General features: G+C 49.2%; 6 protein-coding genes across 6 annotated transcripts; all 6 read right to left on the bottom strand.

Moving 5' to 3' along the window:
• Positions 1 to 372: 372 nt before the first annotated feature.
• On the bottom strand, positions 373 to 1,916 carry DEU56DRAFT_356157 (NADP-dependent mannitol dehydrogenase). The gene is made up of 9 exons (XM_041345835.1): positions 1,872 to 1,916; positions 1,585 to 1,802; positions 1,434 to 1,530; positions 1,310 to 1,376; positions 1,158 to 1,250; positions 983 to 1,098; positions 721 to 929; positions 587 to 669; positions 373 to 536 (listed from the first exon to the last, which is right to left on the bottom strand). Exons 2-9 carry the CDS (start codon positions 1,613 to 1,615, stop codon positions 429 to 431), a joined length of 804 nt encoding a protein of 267 aa, XP_041208230.1. The 5' UTR covers positions 1,616 to 1,802; positions 1,872 to 1,916; the 3' UTR covers positions 373 to 428.
• Positions 1,729 to 2,858, bottom strand: DEU56DRAFT_356143 (uncharacterized protein). The gene is made up of 3 exons (XM_041345834.1): positions 2,433 to 2,858; positions 1,872 to 2,384; positions 1,729 to 1,809 (listed from the first exon to the last, which is right to left on the bottom strand). The coding sequence occupies exons 1-2, from the start codon at positions 2,619 to 2,621 to the stop codon at positions 1,905 to 1,907; spliced, it is 669 nt and encodes a 222-aa protein (XP_041208229.1). The 5' UTR covers positions 2,622 to 2,858; the 3' UTR covers positions 1,729 to 1,809; positions 1,872 to 1,904.
• A 3,593-nt stretch (positions 2,859 to 6,451) lies between these two features.
• Positions 6,452 to 7,218, bottom strand: DEU56DRAFT_805040 (uncharacterized protein). The gene is made up of 3 exons (XM_041353268.1): positions 7,121 to 7,218; positions 6,523 to 7,070; positions 6,452 to 6,473 (listed from the first exon to the last, which is right to left on the bottom strand). Exons 1-2 carry the CDS (start codon positions 7,129 to 7,131, stop codon positions 6,602 to 6,604), a joined length of 480 nt encoding a protein of 159 aa, XP_041208228.1. The 5' UTR covers positions 7,132 to 7,218; the 3' UTR covers positions 6,452 to 6,473; positions 6,523 to 6,601.
• DEU56DRAFT_355980 (surfeit locus protein 6-domain-containing protein) lies at positions 6,959 to 8,937 on the bottom strand. Its single transcript, XM_041345833.1, has 6 exons — positions 8,677 to 8,937; positions 8,517 to 8,606; positions 7,991 to 8,455; positions 7,579 to 7,931; positions 7,121 to 7,526; positions 6,959 to 7,070 (listed from the first exon to the last, which is right to left on the bottom strand). The coding sequence occupies exons 1-5, from the start codon at positions 8,803 to 8,805 to the stop codon at positions 7,328 to 7,330; spliced, it is 1,236 nt and encodes a 411-aa protein (XP_041208227.1). The 5' UTR covers positions 8,806 to 8,937; the 3' UTR covers positions 6,959 to 7,070; positions 7,121 to 7,327.
• A 1,684-nt stretch (positions 8,938 to 10,621) lies between these two features.
• Positions 10,622 to 11,979, bottom strand: DEU56DRAFT_805026 (uncharacterized protein). The gene is made up of 5 exons (XM_041353267.1): positions 11,529 to 11,979; positions 11,402 to 11,467; positions 11,233 to 11,349; positions 11,062 to 11,179; positions 10,622 to 11,013 (listed from the first exon to the last, which is right to left on the bottom strand). Exons 1-5 carry the CDS (start codon positions 11,577 to 11,579, stop codon positions 11,000 to 11,002), a joined length of 366 nt encoding a protein of 121 aa, XP_041208226.1. The 5' UTR covers positions 11,580 to 11,979; the 3' UTR covers positions 10,622 to 10,999.
• A 425-nt stretch (positions 11,980 to 12,404) lies between these two features.
• DEU56DRAFT_737184 (uncharacterized protein) lies at positions 12,405 to 12,806 on the bottom strand (the record flags this gene model as incomplete). The annotated part of the gene is made up of 1 exon (XM_041348569.1): positions 12,405 to 12,806. One exon carries the CDS (start codon positions 12,804 to 12,806, stop codon positions 12,405 to 12,407), a length of 402 nt encoding a protein of 133 aa, XP_041208225.1.
• Positions 12,807 to 14,558: the final 1,752 nt, after the last annotated feature.

Genomic DNA, 14,558 nt, shown 5'->3' with positions numbered 1-14,558 from the left:
ACGCTTCTTAGATTTGGTAATCGACAGATTCAGATGTGACGTCGCATGTCACGGTTTATTTAGCGGATTAGGCTCGAAGTCGGCACAATTGTAAGATCGAACATGGTCGCGACATGTTAGAAAAGTAATATAGGAACGAAAACAGTATAGACTGCTAATAGGTACCTTCTCTTCAACCATAACCGCTAAGAACTGATTGTGCGGACCAAGTCAACCTCATCAAAATCAATTTCCATATATAATACAGCAACGTCGACTTTCTCTGAATTTATCGTACAAATATCATATACATCCATGTAATGAACCACTCTCTTAAGCCCTGAGGCCTGAGCCACGCCATTGGTCGCGACTCTTTTGTGATAGCAAGCGAATTTACCAGAGGAGTTCACCGCTAAACAAATACGAAAGGCATCAGAATCTTTGCAGTTTCACCGGTGCGATCGCCCGACGTACCCGTCAACGAAGTATTCCCCACCAGTCATGTAACTGGCGTGCTCAGACAAGAGCAAAAGTGCCTGGCCTGTGATCTGCTCGGGCTATAAAACGGCAAGATCAGTGAATGCCAAGTACAACACGCAGTACATACACGAGCGAAGTGTCCCATGGGAATGTTCTTCTTTTGATGTTCGAGTATGTTCTTGTCTATGCCCCTGGTTTGATCCGTGTCCACTGATACATATATTAAGGACGTCATACTCATAAAGAGGGCAGAACGCTGACCATAGCCAGGAGACACTACGTTCACTCTGATTTTTTCACGAGCCCATTCAGCAGCCAAAGCCCTTGCAAGGTGGGAGACGGCGGCCTTGGATGAATTGTAGAAAGCCTGCCTCAACGGCTCGTTTGTGGCAGCTTGGTTGATGATCTTCGAGCTAATGGAGGACGTGACAACGATCGAAAAGTTCTTCGGCTCCCTGCCTTGCCAAAGCCTGCCGAATAAGTCAGGAGATGCCTTCCAAAAATCCTACATATTGGTACTTACTTTTGAGCAGCCCTAGCGCTGTTGAACACACCGAGGACATTGACATCATACACGTATTTGAAGTCCTCGTTGGTCAGCTCCTCAGCACGCTTCATGACAGAAACGCCAGCAGAATTCTGAAAAGATCGAACCGAAAATTTTGAGAAATTATCTAGCGGAAAACGGTTCCACTCACTGCAATAACTCCTGTGACGGGGCCAAGGCGTTTGTCAATGTCAGCAAACATCCTGACCGTCTGCTCAGCATTGACGGTGTCGCACTGGAAAGCCTATGCGGGAGGATAGGGGTCTAAATGAGGGCGGCATCTTTGACGGACAGTTTACATACCATGACCGAGACGCCGTGTTTCTCACTAAGTTCTTTAGCGGCTTTTTCAGCGTCATCCTTGCGGGTCCTAGCCAAATAATAACAGATATCAGTGTTTGGTGGCATAAATGTGAGTAAGCCTAACCTGTAGATGATTGCCACTCTGGCATGGGCCTTAGCGAGAGCGTCGCTATACGCGTACCCAATCCCTCGGGTGCCCCCGGTGACAATGAAGGTTCTTCCTGCAAGCAGAATTAGGAGGAGTCAGACTGACAATAATGCACCAAGCGACACACCAGAAAAATCAAAGGTAGAAGGTGCAGACATGGTGGACTGTGTTGTGGATAAGTGTTGAGTGTGAGTGTAGATGGCTGTCAAGTAGTCGAGGAAGACTGGAGAGAGGGGGCTTGAGTCGAGCGTATAAATCGTCGAGCTTTGAAGACGTCATAACAGTCCCCTCTTTGAATTTGATAGCTGGTACTGTATTGGCCCAGCCGAATTGTATCCCCTCTGACTTTGTACTGTATTAGCCCAGCCACTTGTAAGATCGGAACTGCCTTTCTGGTAGACTTGCAGTACTCACAACGAAGGACTCGGCGATATTCAGGGGCACAGCTCAACTTATTCTCAGATCTGGCCCCTTTCGAACAGTCTTTCGTGATTCGGCCAGTTGCTGCTCGTCACAGATAGCTGTTTCCCTATGAGCTCGGGCCACAGATTCATCAATTTGTATGCGCAGGGCCGAATGAGTAAAAGTTGTCGTTTGCATCGTTATAAGTAATCTGAAATACACCACCGCAGCATCCCTGGAACCTGCGACGACTTTTTTCATAACGGGAAGCTTCTCCATATCATCCAACTCAGCGAGGAACAATCCAGGAACTGGCAAAAAGAGTAACACCCACAACCAATCACCTAACTGGAGGCGAGTGACAGACCTGCGCTTCCATGCATCGTTGACCCGCGTGGCAGGTAGATAGTTGATTGTCATGAACCCTTGAGTAGTCTCGCCGTGTAACAACCAAGGCTTATGCAGTCCGGAATCTTCTGTTACCTCCGGGTGAGGCTGGGGCATGGCTATGTGGACGGATGTAGCCTACATGCGGTTGTCAGCACTATACCAGTCGTGATAAATTGGGCAAACCTTGAATCCAGGACGCGGCTTTACGGCTTCTTCCTGCTCATTGGTTTTCCTAACTTCAAACGTGAACATTCTGTCAGGCTCGTATCGGTCTTGGTCTATTTCCATCAAAGTGTCATCGTCTTCCTGTCCAATCCACACAATGGAGCGGACATGCTCGGGGGAGACCAGTGCCATGACTTGGTCACACATTGTCGTGAGGTACCTAATGTCCCGTGTCAAAAATACCTGCTGGAAGAACTCAGGGAGGATTAAACGAACAGCATAAAGGTAACACGGTTACGCTTCACGGATGAAGGGGCTGAGTCATCCCAAGTGGCATCCTCGGGCCAGTAGATGATGGTATTGCAGCAATAGTGCGATTCCTATCCGCCTATCTCTTCTTGCAATATTGAATGTCCTACATGGTGCTGTAAGTTTGTGCAGTTGCAACCCTTAATAAATTCGACAGGACGTACCTGACACCTGGGATGACCTGCGATATCATAGTTTGTATGGCTACAGCGTGGTCAATAGAGTCCTGGCGGGTGAACGCCAATAGGACATACCTTTGAAGACAGGTGCCACAAGATAGTATTGTTGACACTTTTGGAGGGTAAAGGCGGTGGAGAAGTATCCGTAATTGCTGAGTACTATGGCCAAGATACTAAAATAGCTGCATTAAATGTGAGCGACAAAAAATGACAGGAATGAGGACAAAACGTGCCGTATGAGAATAAATAGGGCGCAGGCAATGCTGATGGAAATAGAGCCTGTTAATAGTGGTGCGTGAATGCTCGCATACACATACCTTATATGAAAAAATGACGATTGACTTCGGTAAAAGCGCCATTCTGCGGGGAGGGTGAGAATGTAACTGAACGTGATCAGTGACGACTACGGGGACCCTACACAGAAAAGAAAAGGCTTACTCGTAAAATGAGATGAAGATGGATGCTATTCGCATATACTTCTCCGAGGTTGTGCTGTCTACAACTAAACGCCGTTCCATTTAATAGATGGAAGGCGCGTTGATTAGCTCTGCGTCAGGCAGATCTGTCCTTGATAGATTGATGCCAGAGATGAGGCAAAAATTTGAAATGCAGCCGTTAATGACGAAGGCTTCTGCGAATAGCCTGGGACGCTCTGCTTTCAACAGAGAAAGGAAGAGACTGATAAGGAAGAACTGGGAGCTGAGGCATTGCTTTTCTACCAAGATCACACTTTGAAATTGAGTGAACATGGTTTTAAAAAAGGGGAGAGCTTGTCCAGACACTGGCACGTCCGAGGCTCGGTTGAATCAGACCTTCGTGTAAGCCAAGTTTGAGCCAATTACAAGCCAGCGAAGCGTTTTAAGGTTCAACAGGGTCCGACATCCAACCCCAACATCGGCTTGTCCGGCGGTCTACGGGTCTGTCCGGGTCTGACCGCCTACGCCCGGCTCTGTCCGTCTAGCTAATATTGTCCATAGAGCCAGTAGTGTCATACTAGTCCACTGATAATCGAGATCGAACACTCAATACTCAGGCATATCGACACTCGACTCGAGACGCCAGGCATGAGAACTTTCCACGACTTACTGCAGCACCTCGAGAGCCAGCCTGATATTATTAGCTGGAACTCTATTAGCACCCTTTTTTGTTTCATTAGTATCGCGAGCCGTCTCAAAGAGGCATTGCACATGTATGCCGACGGGACATTGGAGGTTGGTTGTAGTCGTTAGATACGCGAGGTTTCGGAGGGGTGCTGTCCCGAGTAGGAGTTGTTGAAGGTTCGGACAGTCCTGATGAGTCGGCAATGGATGGGCGCCCGTCGATACTATCTTTCCGGGGTGTGGATTTTTTGCGGGCAGGAACGCCTTCTGGCCATGTGCGCTGCACGACTGTTAGTTTTTTTTGGGGGATACTACAGGACGAGACGCACGTCTCGCTGCCCATGAGTGCATCGCGAAGGAGAAACTAGAGTCGAACGAGAGACAAACGGAAGTCGTGTGACACGATCACCACGCCACCCTCGAAGTCCTTGATTGCAAGCGCTCGTGCGTCGATGGAAGCCATATCCAAATGGTTCGTCGGGTCATCTGCGCCTCCATCTTGTCGATGATTTTTTGTTTTGACTTGGCCTGCTTGACCAGGTTAGCATATGTACCAGCGGAAGCGATGAATCTGGCAACGTTCAGTCGACGGTGGATTTTAAGGAAGAGAAACACATACTTCTTAATGTGGGCGATTTCTTCTTGCTGTTTGTGGCATGCCTTCATCCGATTAAAAATGATGGCGCCGAGATCCAAATGGTTCGTCGGCTCATCAAGGAGGAGTAGATGTGGCTCAACGAAGAGTCCATGGACAGACCCGGACAGACTCAGATGGACAGACGGACGGACCCGCAAATTCGAACTCCCAGATGCCCTCTCAGCAGCCAATGTTCTGTCGTCAGGAGAATATCAGGGACAGTGCAAGTAAGCATCTGTTGGCAATCTGCTGGAATTTCAAATGTCATCTATTTGAAGGGGTATTCCGGGTGGATAGGTTCTGCATAGAACACTATTCAGGACATAAAAGCCGTCCTCCTACTGTCCCCCTCCAGATTTATTTTCGAGAGGTAATATCACATCTCACAAACAATGCGTCTCGCATTCGTCCTCGCCGCTGTCGCTGCATTAGCGTCTATGCTTGTCAGTGCTGACAATTGTCACTATCATTGCGACGTGGATGCAGACTGCTGCACTGGTGATGAATGCCTGCCAGAAATAATCTATGACGGAGTTGATGCAGTGAGTATGAGTAGTTTTCATCCAGGATTTAACCCCATGACTCACCGGCACGGTAGCCTGGATACATATTTACGTGTCAGACCGTGTCCAACTGAGCGCTGAGCCACAGTGAGTCGTGTTTCTGCTTTCGCATAAATACAGTGTAATTGACGGCACAGCAGTTCGTTGCTGAGGACTGAGTACTTGCTTCTGAACAAATGTTACTGCTGCTCGAGCCATGATCGATTGATCAATGAAGACCTTGTTTGAAACTGAAGTACTTACGACGCATTCTTTTTCTCGCTGTAAGCTTGCAGAATATGATTTATAGATCTGAGGCCTCACATGATGGACAGTCGGACTTAGGGGCTTGGGTGCTGCCACTAACACACTGTCATCATGATGTAGTTGCACAACGTTGCTGATCTAAGCAGACATGCGGGGTTTATTATGAAATTCAAGTCTCAAACTTATCTCGAGTTCGGAACACATCCAACTGTCACCGTGAATCCTACCAGACGTCGTTTATACTAAACTCACGCTAATATGTTTGAATCAGACGGGCTCCAGTTGGTGCACTCGCTGGGTTATCCAGCTGTCATAGCGAAGATCCCAGGAGAATCTAGTCTAACACAGATTCGACTCACGCTCATGAGTCATCGTCCCCTTCCCTGAACCTGCCAGACAGTGGCTATCTTCAAGAACTTGAGATACCACAAGTCGCTCCCCCTCAGCCTCAGACTCCCCGACCCTCCTCACCACTTCCTGCGGTCAGGGCTGAGGCCTGAGGGGTGAGTTGCCATGAATGACGAATATGTAATTGGACCTTTGACAGCCCGTAGACGGAAGGGTGAATTGATCTCTTGGCGGACGGTTTCGAAAATGGTGGTTTTTCCCTTCGTGATATCTTATCGCGAGCGCTCCAGCTAGGTGATGTTGATGTTCCTATTCCCGTGTGGTCTCCACACGCTCAAACACATTGTTTAAGCCTGGTGCTGCCAATGTCTCCATCTCTTTGGAACTATATGCGTACAGGGCCCCACGAAAAAGTGTCAATTTAGGACATGCGAAGAGTGAAGTATAAGTCCACTCCATTTAGTGCTCTTGACAACTCTGCAGCTCACTGCAGTATATGCCGTATTATGTATGTGAACCAGGGTTTGCATAGACGGGAAACCCTGGGGACCTTCTCAAGCTGATGATAGGTGCCGGGTGTATCGACGCCCCTGCCCTTAACGGCAAAGCAGATCCGCTACTGGAGCAAATAGAATGTGATGATAAGCATTTCTGCGCCTCAACCGATTATGCCGCTACTAGTACTCATTATTCTTGCCTCAGAGTTTCTGAAGATGACCCACTCACTGTGTTTAGGATCTTTGCTCCAGTATTCCGCCGGACGCCCCCTTCACGAACTAGAATTTTGCGACGCCCATGTCTATTTCTATCTGGATATTCGCGGGCGCCTATTACTGAATGATGCGATCGTCTCCCGCTGAGCGGCGGAGAGAACCGGGAAACGTGTCCACACTTCGGTGTGACAATCAATGGAACAATTATGGGCAGTGACGTTCTCCGACTGAGCTCCCCCTCCTCGGACGCCTTTCTCTTTGAAGGTAAACTCCGTTACCTTATGAGTGATGTCGAGAGCGAATGATCGACAAGAATTCGAGTCGATGTCAAGCGTAACCAGATGGACTATGCTCCTCTTAATTAAAGAAGTCAAAAGCAGCGGCTGATCCGAAGGAAGGTCCGGAATCTCGAGTGGATAACCATCTGTTGAGCCGAAGGTACTCCAATGATAGGCTGTCAACATCAAGTCAGAGCCACGGACGTGAGCAGCAATTAAACAAGAACCATCTGGAGTCGAGTAAACTGCCTTAGGGATCTGAATCAGATCAAGGGTGGCAGGTCTGTTATACGTATGTTAGCGATCATCATTTATCGAAAACTAAACTCCAACCTGAACTGCATCGTTGTCAGAGAGTATATTCTGGCTTGTGCCAATGAATCGACAAGCAGTAGCTCTTCGCTACCACATATGAAGCATGCATGAATGATAGAGCACCCACCTCTCGCACAGACCGTAGGAACACCAGTTGCATGACCCACTTGAGACGAGATCAACATAAGTTATCCCTAGACACACATCAAGGCTATAGTACCTACACTACTTATGCTTGTTCGAAGTTTTCCCTTTACCCTTATGGAAAGATTTCCCCTCAAAACCAGGTCGAGCTTTAGTTTTCCCCTTTGATGACGACGATTTTCTTTTATCGCTCCGTCGCTCGTTTCGCATCGCGATGTTATCTGAACGTTTCTTCTGCTTTGCAGCCATGGAAGCCGTAAGTTGGTCTTTCCTCTCCTCCCTGAAACGATATGAGTATCATGGAAAAATTGATTGTATTATCGGCCGCTTACCAGGACTTCTTGCTCTTCGTTTTCTCTTTTTCTTTACGTTTTACTGCTTTCTTGAGGCGCACTTCATCGTCCTTGACCTTGACACCTTCAACACGCGCCTCCGCTTTGGCCCAACGAGTCTTGTCTTCTATAAATTTGCGTTTATCTTCTGGCATCGCATCCAATTTTTCCTTCCGCGCAGCGAGCTGCGACAAAGCTTGATTAGGATTGGAAGATGTCTTGAGTGATGCGGCCTTTTTGCTCGAACTCCCAGCCACCGCAGAAAAAGTCACATTGGTCAATGGACCATCGGTAAGACGAGATGACGCAGTTCCTTTCGAAGCGACCGGCAAGTCCGGAACAAGTAGCTGATTCTGTTGGTCAAACACAGAGGGGATGAACTCGAGCTGAAACATTGCAAGATACAAAATACCTTGACAGCAAGACCCCTCGTTGCTGAATCCTTCTTGCTTCCTTTTTTACCTTCAGCCTCTGCCTTGCGCCTTTCTCTTGTTTCTTTCCGTCTTTTTTCACGGAGGGCGGCGCGTTGCTTTCTCCGTTCCTCCAAAAGCTCGTCTCTATCTCCTGGCTCTCCACCACCTTGTCCACCACGCCGGAGAGCTGCCATGCGCAGATGTAGTTTATCTCGAAGAGCGGCAATGCTCTCTGGTTTGGCCATAGGCACTAAGGAGGCAGGTGTAGCAGACGCAACAGCATCGTCGAGGTCCACATCATCGACTTGCATGTCGTCATCGTCGTCGTCGTTGTCAGCATCGTCAGATCCAGGTACGAGCGTCGCAGCTTTCCGTTTTCCATTGACTTTCGAGTTGTTTTGTTCCAGTTCCAGGGCAGCTTCATTCTGGAGGTCGATGACCGACTTTTGATTGGCAGGGTCAAGCTAGAAAAACAGATGGCCAGACTCAGAAGGACAACCTTGGGGAGTAATGATAGAGACAGACCTTATCCCTGCGAGCCTTTTTTGATGCCTCCTTCGCAGCTTGTTTGGGTGCCTTCTGATTTTTTTTGTGTTTCTGGAACTTGGATGGAACCTGTTTGATGCGCGTAATATCAGTGGGATTCAGATTGACCCCAGTGGTAGAATCACTGAAAATAACGCACGGCATCGTCTGCATCATGGCCATCTTTCGCCAGATAGTATTTGGCGGGTATCAGGTTCAATAAAGCTTCAAATGTAGCATTATGAGCCTCGACTGATGCGCGCAGAACTTCAATGGGTGTCGTCGGCATTGTGTACGAACGAACCGAAGGTATTAGTGCGCACTAGTACTAGGTGACTGCTACCTTGATTGTTGACGGTGTCTCCGGCCTTCCGGCGTTGAGTGGTCGAAATGCCTACTAAATTAGGGAATAAAATTGCACTATGCCCGAGACTCCGATCCCAAAACATGGAAGCTTGTGATGATAAACCTGAGGGGACTGATAACATGTCTCTTGCACGATAACTATTAACTGAACCTCTGAGGCATGTCCAACCTGGCAACAGCTATCAACTCCGACACAGCCACGGCTGCGCTCTCTTCATGCTCCAGCATTTCGAACACATCATCCAAACTGACGATGAGCTACTCGAGATTAGGTTTCGCAGCGATCTGCTTATACTTCTTTGTGGCTTCCACAAGGAGGAAGATGTCGTAGTTGAGCGCGCAAGGAACAAAGTCACATGCGTTTCTTATCCCGTCCCACCACTACCGCTCTGTGATGGAATACGACTGTTCAGGCGCGACCAGGTGCAGGACACCAGCTAGATAAAAGGCATGCCTTCGCATGAATGATTTGCAGGGCTCTGCAATCATTCCAATGCACCAATATATATTGTGATTCCCAGCTAAATGGGGTGTCGGGTGGAATTTGTCGCTCGGGCAAACAGCAGGTTGAGGTAGCACAAATCGTGGTCAATATTGCAAGGTAGTCCACCAGCAGTCTAAGTTTTCTGGCGAGTGAGAGTTGTCTAGCCACTAAACTATATTCCACAAACTAGCAGTCCCCCGGTTGGATCGGCAATGGCGGACCTATAGCGTTGTTCCTTTCGCAGAGCTGACCACAAAGTTACCAATGAATCCGAGGGATCATTTTGTTCGGATGATCTTGATCGTGAATAGATCTTCCTTCACACACTCAGGTGCCGCATCGTCTCGAGTGGACATGGATGACGTAGACCAAGCTTGACCATGCAACAGATGACGAAAACGAGAAGGTTCTATGCTCGGCGTGTGACTCCTATACGGTCTCTATCACGTTCGCCTCAGAATCACATGCCCCAAGAATCTTTTGAAACTGTGCCAAAAGAGGCTCAGCGAGTCCTCGCAGAGCAAAACTATATAATGCATTTGTTAAACATCGCAGAAGAACCATCGAACGAATCAACAGCACCTTTGTCGATCCTGACTGTGTCCTTCTTGTTAAACCGAACTCCGACTGTGTCACAGGCAAGAAGAGTGCAATTGGCTTAGTCGACGGAGGGGATGAACATGATAGCAGTTTTGACATCGCTGTTGTGGCAAGTTTCTCTACGCCTTCATCCACTCGCCCAGCAACAAGGTGGTAAGGAAGTAAATGTGATAGCCACTCGAAGACACAACATCCCGCACAAGTCCTTGAGGGCCAGGCAGGCGTTTGAAATTTGCCGGTTCATGCAATGGTGGGGTTTACCAGTGACCACGTAACCACTCCGCACAGATTTTAATTCTTAGGATGTCCTATGAGCTCAGATAGTGTCAGGCACACGCAAGAGAGTTATCGAAGACGTACGCATGTTCGAGTTGAAGGATTATAGTCACGAATTCCATTTGAACGCATGAGACGGATCCAGACTCGATGGTTGTAGTTTCGAGTCCACGATCCATGTACATGGTCGAGCGTTGAGAATAAGTCATAAAGCAGGGAAGCGAGCTGACGACACATAGTCTAAGGTCACAAGCTCACTTGAACAAGTCTAATTCTGAGTCGTGGTTCTGTAAGCGGAAGCAGATCAGGGATTATGTCATGCTAATCCAAAAAGGAAGCAAGAAATCGAACTGCCCCGATCATGATCGAGCTGCCAGTGAGCATGATGCTGCGTGCCATGGGGTGAGTACAGGATTCTAGAGGCGGTACTAGTATGAACAACTGAACCTTGGGTGTATGAGGTACATGAGCTACCAGTTAAACTGGATCCTCTATGTATGAAGCATCTTGTAGATGGTCAGAACAGTGTTCCGGACGGTGTTTATCTATAAGGTTTGTTTGCTCTATCAAAGCTCTGTGGCGTCATTACAACGGTTTCACCAGGTGTTCTCCAGCGTCTCTTTATGCTGCGCCGACGACGAGCTGATGAAGGAAGGCCTGAGGCCCAAGCGTTGATGTAAAGCAGGTAAAAACAATAAATGAGGATATGTTTTACAGTAAGAGTTGAGGCTAAAAGTTCGAGAGCATCGTTTAATAACTAGAGATATATATCTGCCTATAATGAGATACAGAGCCAGGTATATCTAGTATGAAACTCACCTGGGTCATCACGGACGTCATAATGACAAGGGCGTAAAAACAGAGATCGTAAATGCAGTGGTCGCCACCTATTGCTCACTTTCGCCCCCACTCCTTTCAACAACCGCCAAGTTCGTTCCTAGGAGAGACAGTATTCCGGGCAGGTACTATAGAGTTCGCTGGAAGACATACCCGAAGTGTCCATCGAATTGGCAGGGAATCCGGTTGGTCATCGTAGTAGTCTCTATTTGAGGTTGTACCTGAGTAATCGGTTGCCCCGTACCACGGCATGGAATCGACTGACATCCTCTTCGAATTCGCGAGGTCAACCTTGGTTGAACAAGACCGTGAGATACCCTACCGGCACGAAGCTATAGAGGCGTTCTGGCGGAGGCGACACATAATAGGATTGACTATGGCCATCGTCCTGAAACAATTACCGTACTGTAAAGCTGAAAACGCTATGTTCTAGCAGTATGAGAACTCACCACATTAGCATACATGTAACTCGACGAGGCACCGTATGGATGATTGATCATGACGGCCCAGCATGAACGGGCACGGATAAAATGGTTGATGTGCTACGTTCTGTTCGCTGGCACGGAATCAGAAAAGCCGCACGCAGATAAGCGACCAAGGAAGACCTGTTCCACATACAAACCATGTGGATGAGAAAAGAGCAGTGCCGACACGGCCCGATGCGAGATGAGTTGTGATGGACATAGCCCGAATTCAATCGTGATTGGTCCACAGCCGAAGTCCTGGGTTTTAATTTCAGAATGTCAAGACGGCATCCCTCACTTTAACTCTTCGACCGTGACTCGTTGAGTTTCCAGTCTTGCGAAAGTCAGACTGTGTCCACCCAAATGCATGAGTTTACTGGCAACGGCCACCGGCAGGGCCAGGGCCCACCCGTTCCTCGATATCTGCCACGGAGATACCCGAGTCGATGCCATCATCATGTGGTAGTGCCGCTGGCAGCCACCATCATGGTATGATCACTTATGACGGTCAACATACCCCAGAACCCTCCACAACCGACTGTCAATAAAGTTTCTGGCTGTCGCGGCCCAGTTGTCTCGCATAGCCTTGTACCCATCATTAACATCCATTCTCACCTCCGAGTCTCTGTGGATATGAGTACAGTCGTAGATATCTTGTATTATAGACCTTCTGCCCGGTCACTAGCCCAAGCTCACTTGTGTTCTTCTCTCCTTTCCAAATGCGCATCCTTATCTCTGACAACTTCACATTATGTCCGACTCGATCTCCATATATCAATCGCTGGAATAAAGTCATTGTCAAGTACGGCTAGAAGTGTTGAATCACCAAATGCGACAGAAAAAAACAGGTTGAAGACTTACTCATTTTGAACCTTGTCTCCCCGAGCCAGACCAATCGAAGGAAGATAGTCGTTCCTTCGTAGTTCTCCGAGTAGGACCTTGGCAATGCTGCCAATGTGGTCCATGTGCCATACGGCTCAAATCAAGCTCAACACATCCTCTGGGTATGACCAAGGCATTATAAGGATTATAAAAAGCCTGTCGGGAAGCGGGTGGTACCCAGAATAAGAGCCGATTGTCTGGTCCGACCATCCAGCCGTCAGCCTCCAGCAAAAAGGAGGTCGACTTGGGATCATCATCGGAGGTGCCGCCAATTAACTCAGCTGCATTGTACAGTGCGTGGGTTGAGCTGGAGGAGAAGCAAACAGTGTCATTGCTCCACGTTTTTTGTGACTTTGTAGTACTGTCTCCAATGAGAAGCATCTTGCAGCTGTTATCAGAGGCGACGGCTGGAGAAACGTACACGGTGTACTGTGGCAATGGCACAGGTGATGTATGGGTATTTCTTGCATACCAGAGCCGGATGGTGCCATCCTTTGAACAAGACACGATACGAGTGCCGTCCGGCGAGAAGGAGATTGAGTTGACCATACCAGTGTGCCCCCGCAAGGGTTCACCAACTGGCAGCCCTGAAACTGTATCCCACAAGCGGACAGTGCGATCCGAAGCGCCAGTCGCGACGTAGGTCCCACATGGTGAGAAAGAGACCGTGTGGATTGAACCAGTTTTGCCCCCCAGGGCCTCACCAACTTGCTGCCCAGTCGCTGTATCCCACAGCCGGGCAGTCTTATCCAAAGAACCGGTAATGATGCGAGTACCATCCGGAGAGAATGATACAGAACTAATTGAACGACGGTGGCCCCGCCAGGGTTTACCAATTTGCTGCCCCGTCGCTGCATCCCACAGCCGCACTGTAGTGTCCGAAGAACCGGTCACGACGAGAGTATCATTCGGAGAGAATGACACCGAGTTAACTGAGCCACAGTGCCCCTGCCAGGGCTGGCCGACTAGCTGCCCCGTCGCTGTATCCCACAGCCGGGCAGTCTTGTCCGAAGAACCAGTCACAATGTAAGTTCCATCCGGCGAGAATGAGACCGAGTTGACCGAACCTGTATGCCCCAAAAAGGGCTGGCCGATTTGCTGCCCCGTCGCCGCATCCCACAGGAGGACGGTATTGTCCCAAGAACCAGACACGATGCGTGTCCCATCTGGTGAGAACGAGACTGTCCTAACAGAGGAAGTGTGCCCCTGCATGGGCTCGCCGACTGGCTGCCCTGTCACCGCATCCCACAACCGTACAGTGGTATCCAAAGATCCAGTCGCTATGCGAGTCCCATCCGGGGAGAAAGAGACCGAGTTGACAAAACGAGTGTGCTCCCAGAAGGACTGACCGACCGACTCCCTCGTCGCTGCATCCCACAACCAGACAGACCCATCCGAAGAACCAGCCACAATACGAGTGCCATCCGGCGAGAATGACACTGAGTTAACTGCACAAGTGTGCTCCCGCAAGAGTTCACAGATTGGCTGCCCCGTCGCTGCATCCCACAGCCTGACAGTCTTGTCCGAAGAACCAGTCACGATGCGACTGCCGTCTGGCGAGAATGAAACTGAATTAACCGAACCAGTATGCCCTAAAAAGGGCTGTCCGATTTGCTGTCCCGTCGCTGCATCCCACAGCCGGACAGTGATATCTAGAGAGCCAGTTGCAATGCGTGTCCCATCCGGCGAGAATGATACTGATTTTACTGAACCAGTGTGATCCCGTAAGGGTTCACCAACTGGCTTCCCCGTCGCTGCATCCCACAGCTGGATAGTGTTGTCCGAAGAACCTGTCATGATGCGAGTCCCATCCAACGAGAATGAGACTGAGTTGACCGAACCATTGTGCCCCCGCCAGGGATCACCAACTGGCTTCCCCGTGGCTACATCCCACAGCCAGACAGTCTGATCGTCTGAACCAGTCACAACGCGAGTGCCATCAGGTGAGAATGACACTGAGTGAACCGAACCAGTGTGCCCGCGCCAGGGCTCGCCGTGTGGCTGCCCCGTCGCTATGTCCCATAGCCGAATAGTGTTATCCGAAGAACCAGTCACCACGCGAGTCCCATCCGGCGAGAATGACACTGAGTTCACAGAGCCACTGTGCCCCTGCCAGGGCTGACCGACCGGCTG

This window comes from Suillus clintonianus (assembly GCF_016758775.1).
Source record: "Suillus clintonianus strain FC179 chromosome Unknown DEU56scaffold_37, whole genome shotgun sequence".
NCBI classification, from domain to species: domain Eukaryota; kingdom Fungi; phylum Basidiomycota; class Agaricomycetes; order Boletales; family Suillaceae; genus Suillus; species Suillus clintonianus.
The sequence above is the reverse complement of the archived record's forward strand: the minus strand, read 5'-3'. Positions and strand labels throughout refer to the sequence as shown.

What these genes read in the sequence shown, in the direction of transcription:
- DEU56DRAFT_355980 (XM_041345833.1), bottom strand. Translation starts at nt 8,805, where the DNA reads ATGCCGACGACACCCATTGAAGTTCTGCGCGCATCAGTCGAGGCTCAT. An exon ending in GCCATGATGCAGACGATGCC is followed by an intron (nt 8,607 to 8,676) that starts GTGCGTTATTTT and finishes CGCATCAAACAG; the next exon opens with GTTCCATCCAAGTTCCAGAA. An exon ending in CGAGGGGTCTTGCTGTCAAG is followed by an intron (nt 7,932 to 7,990) that starts GTATTTTGTATC and finishes TTTGACCAACAG; the next exon opens with AATCAGCTACTTGTTCCGGA.
- DEU56DRAFT_356157 (XM_041345835.1), bottom strand. Translation starts at nt 1,615, where the DNA reads ATGTCTGCACCTTCTACCTTTGATTTTTCTG. An exon ending in AGAGTGGCAATCATCTACAG is followed by an intron (nt 1,377 to 1,433) that starts GTTAGGCTTACT and finishes TTATTTGGCTAG; the next exon opens with GACCCGCAAGGATGACGCTG. An exon ending in CCGTCACAGGAGTTATTGCA is followed by an intron (nt 1,099 to 1,157) that starts GTGAGTGGAACC and finishes CGATCTTTTCAG; the next exon opens with AATTCTGCTGGCGTTTCTGT.
- DEU56DRAFT_356143 (XM_041345834.1), bottom strand. Translation starts at nt 2,621, where the DNA reads ATGTGTGACCAAGTCATGGCACTGGTCTCCCCCGAGCATGTCCGCTCC. An exon ending in AGCCGCGTCCTGGATTCAAG is followed by an intron (nt 2,385 to 2,432) that starts GTTTGCCCAATT and finishes AACCGCATGTAG; the next exon opens with GCTACATCCGTCCACATAGC.
- DEU56DRAFT_805026 (XM_041353267.1), bottom strand. Translation starts at nt 11,579, where the DNA reads ATGATCAATCATCCATACGGTGCCTCGTCGAGTTACATGTATGCTAAT. An exon ending in GTTACATGTATGCTAATGTG is followed by an intron (nt 11,468 to 11,528) that starts GTGAGTTCTCAT and finishes TAATTGTTTCAG; the next exon opens with GACGATGGCCATAGTCAATC. An exon ending in GCCTCTATAGCTTCGTGCCG is followed by an intron (nt 11,350 to 11,401) that starts GTAGGGTATCTC and finishes GCGAATTCGAAG; the next exon opens with AGGATGTCAGTCGATTCCAT.